We start from the raw sequence: 16705 nt of genomic DNA on the forward strand, positions 1-16705 counted from the left end.
GGCAAGTTGGAACTGTGAGATTCACTACGTGCTCCACTGGTGTTTTGTGGAAAAGCACATGTAAGATTCTGCAACAGTCTCTGCTGATACTCCTGCATGCGTGCATCCCTTTCTATGGCAGGAATAATTTCTGCAAATTTACTTTTGTAACGGGGATCTAACAGTGTGGCAACCCAGTAGTCAGGATTATTTCTAATTTTCACAATTTGAGGGTCATGTTGCAGGTAGTGCAGCAAGAAGGCACTCATGTGTCTTGCGCATCCAGGAGCACCAAGTCCCTGTTGTGTTGGTGGCGAGGTAACAATCATGCTTCCTTCCTCTGTCCTATTCCCCCAACCTCGCACAACAGAAATGTGATCAAGGTCTCCCTCATCTGATGAGTCTTCCATCAGTTCATCCTCCACTTCTTCCTGGGCTCTTGCACCTTCCTCACTAGTTTGGCTGCTACCATGTGCCCTGGTAAAACCATCTCCCCCACCCTCACATGCCTGCCACCTTGGTGCTGCCGACCGTCTGGACCTTGCAGATGTTAGCCCTTCCGCATACAACTCCTCCTCCTCTACTTCCTCCACCTCCTCTTGTGCCACCACCTGACTCCGAATTCTGTTTAACATGTGCTCCAGCATGTAAATCACCGGAATAGTCATGCTGATAATGGCATCGTCAGCACTAAACATCTTCGTCGCCATTTCAAAACTGTGCAGAAGGGTGCATAGGTCCCTGATCAGAGACCACTCCTCCAGCGTGATTTGCCCCACCTCTGGATCTCGTTGGCCCAGGCTATACGTCAGAACGTATTGCACCAGGGCTTGTCGGTGCTGCCACAGTCGCTGCAACATGTGCAGAGTTGAATTCCACCGGGTAGGCACATCGCATTTTAGCCGGTGAAGTGACAGGCCCAATGACTTCTGTAGAGATGTAAGTCGCTGAGCTGCGGGATGAGAACGGCGGAAGTGAGCACAAAGCGACCGTGCCCTCTGCAGAAGGCCATCTAGTCCGGGATAGTGGGCTAAAAATTGCTGGACAACCAGGTTCAACACGTGAGCCATATAAGGCACGTGTGTGACATTGCCCCGGCGAAGGGCCGCACCCAGGTTTGCAGCATTGTCGCACACGGCCTTCCCTGGTTTCAGGTCCAGTGGAAACAACCATTCATGAAATTGGTTCTCCAGAGCTGACCACAACTCCTCAGCTGTGTGACTCACATTTCCCAGACATTTCAAAGTAAAAACCACCTGATGACGTTGAGCCCTACTGCCAGCATAGTAAGGAGGTGTGCAGGATCCCTTCTGCGCAGTTAGAAAGCTTGTGGCATGACCAGACAGGCTTTGGGTGCAGGTGCAGGACCGAGAGGAGGTTGAGGAGGCAGAAGCTGTGGAGGAACTTTGAGATAAAGATGATTGACGCACAACTCGTGGGGACGGCAAGACTTGGACAGCAGCCCCTTGTCCTGCTGTCACCATAGTTACCCAGTGCCCAGTCAGCGACATGTAACGCCCCTGTCCATGCCTACTCGTCCAAGTGTCTGTGGTGAAATGCACCCTGTCACACACAGAGTTTCTCAAAGAAGCGGTGATGTTGTGTGCGACATGCTGGTGGAGCGCAGGCACACCTTTCTTTGAGAAGTACTGCCGACTGGGCATCTGGTACTGGGGCAGTGCGACGGACATAAGGTCTCGAAAATCCTCTGTGTCCACCAGGCTGAAAGGCAGCATTTCTGTAGCCAAGAGCTTGCAGATGGTGAAATTCAACCTCTTAGGTTTCTCATGGCTAGGAGGAAATGGTCTTTTACTTGTCCACATCTGAGGGACCGAGGGCTGGTTGTTGTGCTTAGACGGGGTTGATAAGGGTGTCCCCGGCAAACTGCCGGTCTGTGAGGAAGATGCAGGTGGACATGTTTAGTTGCCTTGATCCAAAGGTGGTGCTATCGATGTCGGACAGCGCTCAACACCAGCTGGTGTTACCACCTCCAAAGAAAATGATGACCTGCCAATCACGCTGGCTGTGGCGGGTAAAGAGGTGGCAGGTCTGCATCCCAAAACAGGTGTGACTGCTGTGACCCCCAGTCACAGAGGATGAAGAGGCCGCGGATGCACAAGATGTGGCAGACGATGGTTGGCCCGGCCGGCTAGGCCGCATTGTAGCACAGTGAGCTTCTCACTGCAACTTATGCTTCATGTCCATGTGCCGGTTCATGCATGAAGTACTCAAACTATGTATTTTTTGGCCTCTACTTAGCTTTTGCTGACAAATGTTACAGATAACACGAGTTGGGTCATCTTTATCGATCTGAAAAAATGACCAAGCTATGCAAGGCTTAGCACCCAAGCGACCTGAAGAGCCACCACGACTTGTGGTGAGAGGCAGAGTTGTGTTTGAGGATGCAGTTGTTGACGTGCTTCCAGTACTACGTCTCTGTCCAGGAAGTCGCAACCTGACCTCGTCATCACTAGCATTCTCCTCCACCTCCTCTGCTGACCTCATCTCTTGGCTGACTGTGGGTTGACAGTAAGTGGGATCTCCAACCTCATCATCATCACCCTGGGTGTTATCACACCCGTCGTCCTCAGAGCCAACCTGTTCCTGCCCTGACAAAAAACTAAAGTTGTCGCTCCAATCAGGTATTTGAGTCTCATCATCGTCTTCCTCATTGTCTCCACCAACAGGAGTTACAGTTTGGGAATGAAGGTCTACATTATGGTCAGAACCTTCTGCGTCTGGTCCTGGATCCGACTCATAAAGATTCTGGGCATCAGTGCAGATCATTTCCTCGTCTGGATTCACAGAAGCGCTGGAGCCGACCTCTGATTCCCAGGCTATAACATGAGTAAACAGCTCTGCGGACTCAACCATCTGTTCTACCTCATACTCAGACGGGCAGCTGGAGATTTGGGAGCTGTGAGGAAGCAAGTGCGATTGGGGTGACACCTCTGAGGACTGGAGTATTTGTGATGTTGAAGTTGATGTGGAAGAGAGCCCACTTAAAGGAGCACTTGATATCCGTTGAAGCACCTGCTGTTTTTGTGCCTCATCTGGAATTTGTAGCGATTGGCGTGGCCGTAAGAAAGGGATCTTATCACATTGTCCGCTAAAAGAAGTAGACATTTTAGTTTGGCTGAAAGATGGTCTTTCTTCTGCAGATGTTACTGTTGCTTTAACACCTACCCCACGGACACAACCTTTTTTCCCCTTCCCAACACGCCTATTCCTCTTTCCACCAGCAGCAGACCTTTTTCCACTCATTTTGGTGGTTAACTAATTCACAACTCTGGAGTTGTTTGCACAAAAAAACAATGGATGGGAACCGAGCAGAGCTGAGTGGCCAAACTGTGGTATTAGGCCAAAACTATTGGCAGGGTTAGATGCAGAAAAAAATTATATTCAATTTGCAACCTGATGGAGGTCAGTATAGATGGACTAATAGACCAAGTCCCACACACTGCTAGAAGCCCAAATATTTTTTCAGAGCTAGATGCAGAAAAAAATTATATTCAATTTGCAACCTGATGGAGGTCAGTATAGATGGACTAATAGACCAAGTCCCACACACTGCTAGAAGTCCAAATATTTTTTCAGAGCTAGATGCAGAAAAAAATTATATTCAATTTGCAACCTGATGGAGGTCAGTATAGATGGACTATTAGAACTAGTCCCACACACTGCTAGAAGCCCAAATATTTTTTCAGAGCTAGATGCAGAAAAAAATTATATTCAATTTGCAACCTGATGGAGGTCAGTATAGATGGACTAATAGAACAAGTCCCACACACTGCTAGAAGCCCAAATATTTTTTCAGAGCCAGATGCAGAAAAAAATTCTATTCAATTTGCAACCTGATGGAGGTCAGTACAGATGGACTAATAGACCAAGTCCCACACACTGCTAGAAGCCCAAATATTTTTTCAGAGCTAGATGCAGATAAAAATTATTTTTAATTTGCAACCTGATGGAGGTCAGTATAGATGGACTAATAGAACAAGTCCCACACACTGCTAGAAGCCCAAATATTTTTTCAGAGCTAGATGCAGAAAAAAATTATATTCAATTTGCAACCTGATGGCGGTCAGTATAGATGGACTAATAGAACAAGTCCCACACACTGCTAGAAGCCCAAATATTTTTTCAGAGCTAGATGCAGAAAAAAATTATATTCAATTTGCAACCTGATGGAGGTCAGTATAGATGGACTAATAGACCAAGTCCCACACACTGCTAGAAGCCCAAATATTTTTTCAGAGCTAGATGCAGAAAAAAATTATATTCAATTTGCAACCTGATGAAGGTCAGTATAGATGGACTAATAGACCAAGTCCCACACACTGCTAGAAGCCCAAATATTTTTTCAGAGCTAGATGCAGAAAAAAATTATATTCAATTTGCAACCTGATGGCGGTCAGTATAGATGGACTAATAGAACAAGTCCCACACACTGCTAGAAGCCCAAATATTTTTTCAGAGCTAGATGCAGAAAAAAATTATATTCAATTTGCAACCTGATGGAGGTCAGTATAGATGGACTAATAGACCAAGTCCCACACACTGCTAGAAGCCCAAATATTTTTTCAGAGCTAGATGCAGAAAAAAATTATATTCAATTTGCAACCTGATGAAGGTCAGTATAGATGGACTAATAGACCAAGTCCCACACACTGCTAGAAGCCCAAATATTTTTTCAGAGCTAGATGCAGAAAAAAATTATATTCAATTTGCAACCTTATGGAGGTCAGTATAGATGGACTAATAGAATGATGCTATGCCCAAAAGGTTTTACTTCACTAGGTGCAGTAAAAAAATTGGTATTCTATACACAGGTGGTGTAGCTTGCAACACAGATAGGCTTCTCCACTGACTAACACACTCTGCAATAGGCCAAAAAGGATTAGCTTTGCTAGATTTAGCCAAATGCTGTGAAAAAAACTTGCACAGCACTGGCACAGACCTGCCTGGCAAAAACTGATAGGAACTGATGTAACTTAGTCCTAAAAAGGACTTCAATTACAATTAGTCTTTACTCCCACTACCTATCTATTTAAGAGCACAGACCTGCCTGATAAAAGTCGTAGGAAATGCTGTAACCTAGTCCTTAAAAGAACTGCAATCACAACTATTCCCTACTCCCAAGCTATCTGTATATTTGTGCGAAAATTGGCTTGAAATTAACAAGGTATAGCGCACACAGCAACAGCGGTGCCGTCTAACACGCAGCTGCAGCAGTGAGAAAATGGTGGCGACGGGGAAAATGGCTTGGTCTTATAGGGCAAGGACATGTGACATACACTGCCAATGACACATGCCCTTGCTTGTGTGAAAAAAAGCACTTCGCTCCGTGTGTGCGCTGCTGATAGGCTGACAGATTGCACCTCCCCACTGTAAATGCGGGAAAGAGAAAAAAAAATGGAGATCTTCATTATTCCTGCAGAGATCCATCCCCTGCCCCTCCCCCCGCCCCGCTGAACACTCAAACTGCGTATTAACATTCATTTTCATCATTACCGAGAAAAAATCCAGTTATGATTTTGGTGCACGAACAGTTATCGAACATAACCTCGAACAGCCGAATTTTTTCAAATCGTTCGTGTTCGCCGAACGGCTCGAACACCGCCCAAAACAGCTCGAATTTGAGATTGGCGAACAGTTCGAGTCGAACAACGCTCATCTCTAATGCTTTATTGCCCCAGAATATTTTTAGAAGTAGAATAATGCAAGGGTAACGTACTTTAAACTTGGGAGTGTCGCAGTTCTTTCAAATAATAGTTCTTCACAATTCTTCTCATCCCTTCCATTCTACTAGAAACTACTTCTACATTTAAAAGGATTTCTCTATCATCTTCTTACGGCAGAGTGGTCTCCCATCCCCAATTATTGGAAAGCTCTAAATTTCAACTCAAATATCATCATGGTTCAGGAGTGTTGACCAAATCAAAAGGATGGAAAAGTAGACAAAGAAATAACTCTTTAGAAGTAGTCACTAAGTTTACCTGCATGAGTGACGCCAAAACAATCTCAAGTCGAGGCACACAATTTTGTGTGGACTTACAACCTCAGTGCATTTAGGACTATGTCAACATCTGATGATAAAGAAGGTTTGGCAGGTACTCATCATGGAGAGTGGTTGAATCTTTTACTGAGATTTAGATTATTTTGAACAGCCCTACAGTGATTGACAAAGTTTTGACTAAAAAGTGATAGCAAAATGGTTGCAGGCATGTGAACATGGACTTGTGTTGACTTTAGTCTATTTGTAACTTATTATATCATATTATATATTAGTCATTAAATATCCATGCTAGTACATGATCTGTAAAATATACATACGATTCTTTACATGCTTTATTTTATTTATTTACTTTACTTGCATATATATATATATAGAGCAATTAATTTCACAGCGCATTACAGACATCATCTGTAAAGGGGTTTTATATCATGCTTTAAAGGGGTTTTCACTTATTTCTGCATTGAGAGGAGACCTGAGGTGATGACATTGCAATAGCAGATGACTGCCAGGATGTGTGCATGATTAGCAGGTATGCACGATACCTACTGATTGAGCATGCATCCCAGCTCTCTCACCTCATAATACAGGTGACTTTTCATCAATATTTCTCCATCTTCTGCTTTTTGTAAGAGCCCCGGAATTCATCTGAGTGCAGTCCATTGCTTTCCATGCACTCATTGACTTGCATGGCCGAGTGCAATCCGAAAATCAGATCAAAGTCGGGCATGCTGAGATTTTTACCTTGGACCAGCTCGGTACGAGGAAAAAAATCGTACATGTGCATGGCCCCATAGACTAACACTGGAAGGATAATATGGCTGTGTGAGTGAGCCCTAAGGGATTTAATCCAAGGGTTTGCTAATTTTAAGACTGCATTACTTAATAAAAGAAGCATTTGGTGATGAATTTGGAGAAACCACTATATATATTTATTGTTTTAAACTAATTTGATTTTTCTTGTTTATTTGTCTTTTTTTTTTTGCAAACAGAAGAAAGTTTCTCAATTTTGCTAATAATCTTAATTTACAATGGGGATTGGATAGTTTGGATTGAAGCTGTTTGTGGACAGTCTCTAAATGTAAACTAGGGCATTTTCATTCATTGATAACAAACATATACAGTATTGTGCAAAAGTTTTAGGCAGGTGTGGGAAAAAAAAATCTGCAAAGTAACAATGTTTTCAAAACTTGAAGAGTTAATAGTTTATTTTTAATTAACAAAATAGAACCAAAGATCAATATTTGCCGTGACTGCATTTTTTCCACACCTGCCTAAAACTTTTGCACAGTAACGTAGCTAAAAGTTGAAAAAAGTATATGAAAAAGTTGTCTAACCTTTCATTTTTGCAGAGATTATGACCCAAAGCTTTATTACCCTAACACAAGAAGCCCCTTGAAGCTTTATTTACACTGGATAATCCTTTAATTAACAAATCCTTACTGGATTTACACACAAGAACATTGTATCATCTCCTGTAAGAGATGTGTTCATGTCCTCATGGTCTGTAGCAAGTAAACTTGTATTAGTAATTTTTATGTCATGTACCATACCTGTATAAATCTCGGCCCCCGATGCTAACCAGGTTCGAAAAGACTCTAAGGTCGGTCATGTTCTTTGGCCAGGACTGGATATTAAGATAACCTAGGAAGATTATAGAAGAATATTACATAATTATTTCACATTGGAGAGATGATCATGAAATCTTCACATACAACATAAGCAGAGAATACAACAATTCTCAGTAGTACAATAAAGCAAATGTTTCCCTATAATATTTAACTACAAAAAAAACCCCGATTATTTTACCTGTGATTTCTCGCACAGTACGGAAGATATGCAGCTTCTCCGGATTTAATGGCGCTATATTGTGGTAGGCATCGCTGGAGAATTATAAAAAAAAAAACGTAAAAGGTTATAAATCGTTAGGTTGCATTCTGCACACAGAAGCTGTAACAAGCTGTAATTCATAGCATCAAACACAAGAGGGCGCAAACAAGTCCCAGACCTACGTACTGTACACCAAACATTTCACACCTGGTGTTCTAGATTAAAAAATGACTGAAATCCGGATGAAAATGAAAGAAAAAAATCACAGATCAGATCTCATTTTGAATTTTTATTTTCCTGAAATGATCCTACTAGCTGAATACTCAAAAATATATCTGCAGATATAGCAGAGCTGACATTATCAATTCATACTGTGGGATTTTAAAGAGGGTCAAAATAAATGAATTTTGTTTTCTTACCTAAGGTAAATGCAGCTGTTCTCCTGAATCTGGCATCTTTTTTTTTCCTGCGCCTCTCCATTTCTAAGATATGGCCCCCCTTTTCCTTATATGTAAATCTACCCATTTTAGCCAACTGGGTGTGGTCACTAAGAAAACTCCTGTAAAGATTTGAAAACCACACCCAATTGGATAAAAAGACCATATCTCAGGAATGGAGAGGCATAGGAACAGAATAAAAACAATGCCAGATTCTGGAGAACAGCGGCATTTATACTAGGAAAAAAATAAAAGAAATATATATGTACACTACCGTTCAAAAGTTTGGGGTCATTTAGAAATGTCATTATTTTTTAAAGAAAAGCACATTTTTTTTCAAAGAAGCTAACATTAAATGAATCAGAAATACACTCTATACATTGTTAATGTGGTAAATGACTATTCTAGCTGCAAACGTCTTGTTTTTATTGCAATATCTACATAGGTGTATAGAGGCCCATTTCCAACAACCACCACTCCAGTGTTTTAATGGTACATTGTGTTTGCTAACTGTGTAAGAAGGATAATGGATGTTTAGAAAACCCCAGAAAAGTATGTTAGCCCAGCTAAAAACAGTTTGGCTGATTTGAGAAGCTATAAAATTGACCTTCCTTTGAGCTAGTTGAGAATCTGGAGTATTACATTTGTTTGTTCTATGAAACTCTCAAAATGGCCAGAAAAAGAGAACTTTCATGTGAAACTCGACAGTCTATTCTTGTTCTTAGAAATGAAGGCTATTCCATGAGAGAAATTGCCAGGAAGCTGAAGATTTCCTTCAACGGTGTGTACTACTCCCTTCAGAGGAGAGCACAAACAGGCTCTAACCAGAGTAGAAAGAGAAGTGGGAGACCCCGCTGCACAACTGAGCAACAAGACAAGCACATTAGAGTCTCTAGTTTGAGAAATCGACGCCTCACAGCTCCTCAACTGGCAGCTTCATTAAATAGTACAAGCAAAACGCCAGTGTCAACGTCTACAGTGAAGAGGCGACTCCGGGATGCTGGTCTTCAGGGCAAAGTGGCAAAGAAAAAGCCATATCTGAGACTGGCTAATAAAAGGAAAAGATTAATATGGGCAAAAGAACACAGACATTGGACAGAGGAAGATTGGAAAAAAGTTTTAAGGACAGACGAATCAAAGTTTGAGGTGTTTGGATCACACAGAAGAATATTTGTGAGACACAGAACAACTGAAAAGATGCTGGAAGAGTGCCTTACGCCATCTGTCAAGCATGGTGGAGGTAATGTAATGGTCTGGGGTTGCTTTGGTGCTGGTAAAGTGGGAGATTTGTACAAGGTAAATGGGATTTTGAACAAGGAAGGCTATCACTCCATTTTACAACGCCATGCCATACTCTGTGGACAGCGCTTCATTGGAGCATATTTCATCCTACAACAGGACAATGACCCAAAGCTCACCTCCAAATTATGCATGAACTATTTAGGGTAGAAGCAGGCAGCTTTTATTCAATCTGTAATGGAGTGGCCAGCGCAGTCACCAATTCTCAACCCCATTGAGCTGTTGTGGGAGCAGCTTGACCGTATGGTACACAAAAAGTGCCCATCAAGCCAATCCAACTTGTGGGAGGGGCTTCAGGAAGCATAGGGGGAGATTTCTCAAGATTACCTCAGCAAATTAACAGCTAGAATGCCAGAGGTCTGCAATGCTGTAATTGCTGTAAAGGGAGTGACGCGCCCCCTGGGACATATTCCTTTTTGAGGGGAATACCCGGCACCGGATCAGATGGGGGGTTGTAGTCTCCGAGCGGCTGTGACCCGGTCCCGTGCCCAGGGCGTCAAGCTCAGTGTGATGTGGCAGTTCTACAGATGTTACTAAAGTTCTTTTGTGTCGACTACGCCACCCGTTGTATTGCGGTCACTATGGCCGCCGCTGCAGCAGGGTCCGCTGAGGCTGATGGTGTAGGTGCAGCTTTTGATGGTATAACCCCCAACGGGTGGGGTATAGCCTCAGGGGGTCAGGTGCAGAGGATGGGGGTTGTGGTGGTGCAGCATAGATGTTAAAGGAAGACAGAGTCGGGTTGTGCAGTTTAGGGTATTTACTCACTGCTGATGTTCCGGTCACTCCAGCTGCTAGTGACCACCCGAGCCGTGCTGCGTCCACCAGGTCCTGGATCCAGCCAACCCCCAAGCGAGTCCGGGGCGTGACCCTGAGCTCTCCTTCTGTCCTTTCTCTGGCCGTCCCCACTAGTGATCCACCCAGGTCCAGCTCCCTCGGGCCTTCTGTTGGGTGACCCTTGGCCTTGGGTTCCCTGACCCTCCGCGTGGTATGCCTTCGGGGTGGATGTGGTGGGTGGCCGTGGCAGACGCTGCCCACGGCCTCCGGTCTCTGGCTGGGGTGTGTTTCTGCCCCCACCAGCTTGGGTTCCGGTACCCTGATGCCGGCTCTTCACCCGTTGTTTTAATTTGGGATCTTGGAGTCCTCTCTTCTGCTTCCCCCTCTGGGTCTCTCTTTCTCTGCTCCACTCTCTCTCTCTCTAGGGCTCTGCTCTGCTCCTCTTCCTGATTCTGACAGACTGACCCTGATTCTAGTTGGTGCCCACCTTATATATCCCTCTATGTGTGAGCTCAGGTGACCAGCACCCAATGAGCTCCTATCTTTACCCAGGCTGCTCCCCCTATCTGCCCCTACACTACATGGGATGTACCACCCCCCTCCCACTCCAGCCAGGAACAGACTCGGTCGTACCTGCACATTTCTAAGTGGGAGTACCGTTGGTCTGTTCCCCGGAAATGGGATGTGTGTAGTGCATGCAGCCTACCGAGCTCAGTTCCACTCTCCATCCTTGCCCGGGAGTGGAATATCACACCTCTGGGTTGAGGTGCAATACCCCTGTAGCAGCCGAATCCTCAGGGTGCTACAGGAGCATTCATTGACGAAAGCAAAGTTTGAAGGAGAAAATTATTCTTTCTAATAAAAATCATTATTTCTAACCTTGTCAATGTCTGGACCATATTTTCTAATCATTTTGCAACTCATTTGATAAATAAAAGTATGAGTTTTCATGGAAAACACAAAATTGTCTGGGTGACCCCAAACTTTTCAACGGTAGTGTATGTATATATATATATATACTCATTTAGGGCCTCGAGTTTACAGTGTATTGTGGTTCCGAACAAGCTCTGAGTTGTACAGAGTCACAATATAGGACATATAGTCTACTGGACCTTATATTATACAGGAGTTTTTTCTTTATACATAAGCAGACAGAAATCAATTGTGTTTCATCAGATACCATATTATAGTAAGATATAGGAGCATTGCATCTAGGCAAGAATATCACTGTAATAAACTGCTTAAAGAGCCAAATCACAGACTGAACTATGCCGTAGCTATAAGAACAGGAGAAGGGGCAGTCCAAGGCTGCCTTCTTTCTGAAACAGCGCCACATATGTCCATAGTTTGTGTCTGGTATAGCAGCTCAGCAACATTGAATGAGGAAAGGCGCACAGGTGTGGCATTGATTTGGGGAAAAAAAGCAATGTCTTACTAATCCTGGACAAACCCTTTAAGGCTCTGATCACATGTTCACTTAGATATACAGTTTATCTGTTCTACCTAGAAACAAAGGATCTAAATAACTGATCCGGTGCAAACAGAAGCACAGATGCCAAAGTGGTTATTATGGGGTTTCTCTGGGTTCCATTTGGTGATTTTTTTAGAACACAAAGAAAAATCTTGCAAACAGAACTATTCCTTCTTCCGTTCTAAAAATGTAACCCAGATGGACCTCATAATAGTCAATGGCCCCTCTGCTTCAATTTGCATAACTTACAGTAGCTTGCAAAAGTATCCCCCCCCCCCTCTTTGGCATTTTTTATGTTTTGCTACCTCACAACCTGGAATTTCACAGGTTTTTTTAGGGTTTGCATCAGTTCATGTAAAGAACATGCCTACAACTGTGAACATTTGACTTTCTTTTTATTGTGAAGCAAACAACACATAGGACAAAATAACTGAAAACTTCAGTGTGCATAACTATTCAGCCCCTAAAGTCAGTACTTTGCAGAGCTTCCTTTTGCGGCAATTACAGTCACTTTGGATAAGACTGTATGAGCTTTCCACATCTCGCCACTGGGATTTTTGCTCAATCCTCAAGGCAAAACTGCTCCAGCTCCTTTAAGTTAGGTGTTTTCCTCTGGTGAACAGCAATCTTCAAGGTCTTGGCTTTGACTAGGTCACTGCAAAACATTTACACGTTCCCCCTTAAACCACTCAAGTGTTGCTTTAGCAGCATGCTTTGGGTCATTGTCTTGTTGGAAAGTGAACATCTGTTCCAGTTTCAAATCACTGACAGACTGAGAGGTTTTGCTCAAGAATATCCCTGTATTTCGCACCACCCAACTTCCCCTTGACTTGGACCATTTTCCCTGTCTCTGCTGCCAAAAAACATCCCTACAGCATGATGCTTTCACCACCATGTTTCACTGTGGGGATGGTGTTCTTAGGGTGATTGGCTGTGTTGGTTTGGCACAGACATAGTATTTTCCTTGGAGGTCAAAAAGTTAAATTTTTGTCTCATTGACACCAAACCTACCTCCATACATTTGGGGAGTCTCCCATATATCTTTTGACAAATTCAAAATGAGCCTTACAATTTTTGTGTGTAATTAAAGGCTGGCTTTTTTCTGCCCTCTGTTCCATAGAGGCCACCTCTATGGAGTGTACAGATTATTGTGGTCATATGGACAGATACTCCAATCTCTGCTTGAGATCTCTGTAGCTCCTTCAGAGTTACCTTTGGTCTCTGTGCTGCCTCTCTGATTAATGCCCTCCTTGCTCAGGCTGAGAGGTTTGGTGGGCGACCTTCTCTTGGTAGGTTTGTTGTGGCACCAAGGTTTCCATTTGATGATAATGAGTTTGATGGTGCTCCAGGGATCATCAGAGATTGGGATATTTTTTTATAAGCCAACCCTGAATTGTGCTTCTCAATAACTTTGTCCCTGACTTGTTTGGAGATCTCCTTGGTCTTCATGGTGTTTGATTAGTGGTTCTTCTTGCTTAATGGTGTTGTAGCCTCTGTGGCCTTTCAGAAAAGATATGTATATACTGACAGACCATGTGACACTTAGATTGCACACAGGTGGACTTCCTTACACTAATCATGTGACTTATGAAGGTAATTGCTTGCATCAGATATTTTTAGGGGCTTATTATTACCAAAAATGGTGAATATATATGTACATGCCAACTTTTGAATATTTGGGCCCATAAATTTAATTTATGCCTATATTTTTCTCACTCATTCTCAGAAAGCAGAATAGTTTAAGGGCCGAGATCCTGATTCCAGCGATATGTCACTTATTGTGCTGCTTACTGTAGTTTTGATAAAATCATTGTTTTATTGGCAGGAGATTATCACTAGAGGGTTTGTTATCCTGCTGCCATGTAATCCTCCATACTCATGAGCTCTGTATAACCCCGCCCACACCACTAGTTGGCAGATTTTTGCCTATGCACAGTGTACACAGAGAGCAGCCAATCAGTGGTGTGGGCGGGGTTATATAGAGCTCAGCATTCAGGGAATTGGGAGATCTGTAGCAGAGAAAACAGTGATTTAATAAAAAAATAGAGCACACAGCCCAGTAAGTGACACATTGCTGAAATCAGGGCCTCTGCCCCAACATCATGCTGCTCTCAGATGGGGTAGAAAAAACCTGATGACAGATTCCCTTTATTCTTTTAATCTTTTCTCTATTCTAGAACAGGCCAATGGATGTAATAAATGTAAGTTATAGATTTCATAGAACAGCCGGAGGTCACTAGGGCAGTTCATCCCATCCTGTCTGGTTACAGGTTACAATGTCTATAATGACATTCAGTGCTGTTTTATGATTTTCAGTCCAGCACCTATTAGCATCTCCGATCCCCGCCGGTATGGGTGAACTATTGCCCTGCAAGGATGCTTGCTTAGTTCTAAAGCGGCTGATAAGATTTAGCAGTCAGGAGGCATTTCCCTTATTATTACTTGAGAGTCACATAGTGACACGTCAGGACCTCGCTACCTTAGTATTCCTCAGTCATGGTGTCCTAACAGAACCTCATCATTTTGGTGTTCTACTCCTTCATTTAGGAAGGGAGAAGGAATATATATTTTATCTCAAGGTTATTTACCAGTGCAGGCGATTGCTCACACACACGCTCATTAACATGATTCATTTCAGGAAACAAAACTTTTTTTTTTTTTATTTGTTAAAAATCATTCAGCAATTCCTGCAAAATGAAATTCCATCTCAAGCAGGGACCCAGCTGGCAATGAGTTTACAAATCCCTAAAGTTTGACTTTTTATTTCAGTGCTAGAACTAAATTGTATAATCTTTTGGTGTAAATGCCAGCGGGAAAAACGCTTTTCTCCACCATTATTACGTCTGCACTTCAATAAACTGCAGTGCTCCATTGTCACCAGGTTCATTATTTCACATCATACAGTGTGTTACTAAAGGGGAACACTATTAGAGATAGCCAAAAAAAACAAAAAAAATTGTCCTTTGCCCTATAGAGACTACTTTACTCCCTCACTGCTTCAAGTCAAAATTATGTCATAACGTAGGTAGTAAATGGAACTTGGAATAAAACTTTTGCATATCCCACTGAATGCAGTAATGAAAATTCAGTGTTCATTTCTACTTGACCTCGGAATATGTGAATACGACAGCCCTATTTCAAAACGTCTATAGATCCAAACTTCTCTCCACCCCTTATCTAATGATGAAAACACAACACAGTGTGACATTGGAAAAATGGCCACAGCAGTCTTATTAAACAAATCAAACATACAGTGGGGGAAATAAGTATTTGATCCCTTGCTGTTTTTGTAAGTTTGCCCACTGACAAAGACATGAACAGTCTATAATTTTAAGGGTAGATTAATTTTAACATTGAGAGATAGAATATCCAAAAAAAAATCAAGAAAATCACATTGTATAAATTAGATAAATTTATTTGCATTTTGCAGTGAGAAATAAGTATTTGATCCCCTACAAACCATTATGAGTTCTGGCTCCTACAGACCAGTTAGACGCTCCTAATCAACTTGTTACCTGCATTAAAGACAGCAGTCTTACATAGTCACCTGTATAAAAGACTCCTGTCCACAGACTCAATTAATCAGTCAGACTCTAACCTCCAAAACATGGGCAAGACCAAACAGCTTTCTAATGATGTCAGGGACAAGACCATAGACCTGCACAAAGCTGGAATGGCCTACAAAACCATAAGTAAGACGCTGGATGAGAAGGAGACAACTGAGAAGGAGACAATAGTAAGAAAATGGAAGAAATACAAAATGACTGTCAATCGACATCGATCTGGGGCACCATGCAAAATCTCACCTCAGGTGGTATCCTTGATCACGAGGAAGGTGAGAGATCAGCCTAAAACTACACGGGGAGAACTTTTTAATGATCTCAAGGCAGCTGGGACCACAGTCACCAAGAAAACCATTGGTAACACATTACGACTTAAAGGTTTAAAATCCTGCAGTGCCCGCAAGGTCCCCCTGCTCAAGAAGGCACAAGTGCAGGCCCGTCACCTGGATGATTCTGTGACTTATTGGGAGAAGGTGTTGTGGTCAGATGAGACAAAAATTGAGCTCTTTGGCATTAACTCAACTCGCCATGTTTGGAGGAAGAAGAAGGATGAGTACAACCCTAAGAACATCGTCCCAACAGTGAAGCATGATGGGGGAAACATTATACTTTTGGGGTGCTTTTCTGCAAAGGGGACATTGTAGCACCCCGAGGGCTCGGTTGCTACAGAGGTATTGCGCCTCACCCAGAGGTGTGATATCTCACTGTCAGGTAAGGATGGAGTGTGGATGAGGACCCTGACACCTGCATGCATTACACCACATTTCTGGGGGGGCAGGGCGACCGATATGCTCCAAGTGGAGCACGACAGTCCCTGTCCCTGGCTGGAGTGGGGGGAGGGAACACCGAGGAAAGGGAACTATGTAGTGCATAGGAGGGAGAGAGCAGTTCCTGGGTGCACTGAGAAGGAGGCCAGTCTGAGGAGAAGTGACAGGGAGCAGGGGCTCTGCATGAGCTCTGCTCCAGAGGCGGGCCTAGCAACTGAGACCCACGCCTGGAGGAAGGAGAAGGAAGGAAGCGGAGCGGAGGAGCTCCAGGAACAAGGAACGAGGGGACCCCAGGGGTGTGGACCGGTGGGAAGCGACCACACGTCCGAATCTACCTGAGTGGAGGGGTCAGGCCAAAGGGGGAGACCGGTCCCCGAAACTAGTTGAGGCGGGGAATTACCCTCAGCTAGAAACCGGAGGCTGTGACATTTTATGTGGCTCAGCCCCTTGCCATAGCCGTTAGGAAGGCACCACATAGGGTCAGGGAAACGGAGGCCAACGTTTACCCGCCAAGGCCCGAGGCAGCTGGACAGAAGCGTGGTCACCTGTGGGGTATGAACGGCCAGAGA

At 43.5% G+C, this 16705-nt stretch overlaps 1 protein-coding gene across 2 annotated transcripts in view; it reads right to left on the reverse strand.

The window, feature by feature from the left end:
• ERBB4 (erb-b2 receptor tyrosine kinase 4) overlaps nucleotides 1-16705 on the reverse strand; it is a 1557095-nt gene that overhangs the window by 482820 nt on the left and 1057570 nt on the right. For both annotated transcript variants that reach the window (XM_073646618.1, XM_073646617.1), the window contains exons 10-11: nucleotides 7805-7878; nucleotides 7549-7639 (exon numbers count right to left, since the gene is read on the reverse strand). In XM_073646618.1, coding sequence (XP_073502719.1) covers nucleotides 7549-7639; nucleotides 7805-7878 — 165 coding nt within the window. The remainder of the gene's footprint in view (nucleotides 1-7548; nucleotides 7640-7804; nucleotides 7879-16705) is intronic.

The sequence above is a fragment of the Phyllobates terribilis genome, unplaced genomic scaffold, assembly GCF_046119375.1.
Source record: "Phyllobates terribilis strain yellow unplaced genomic scaffold, ASM4611937v1 Scaffold_9__5_contigs__length_417890890, whole genome shotgun sequence".
Lineage (NCBI taxonomy): Eukaryota > Metazoa > Chordata > Amphibia > Anura > Dendrobatidae > Phyllobates > Phyllobates terribilis.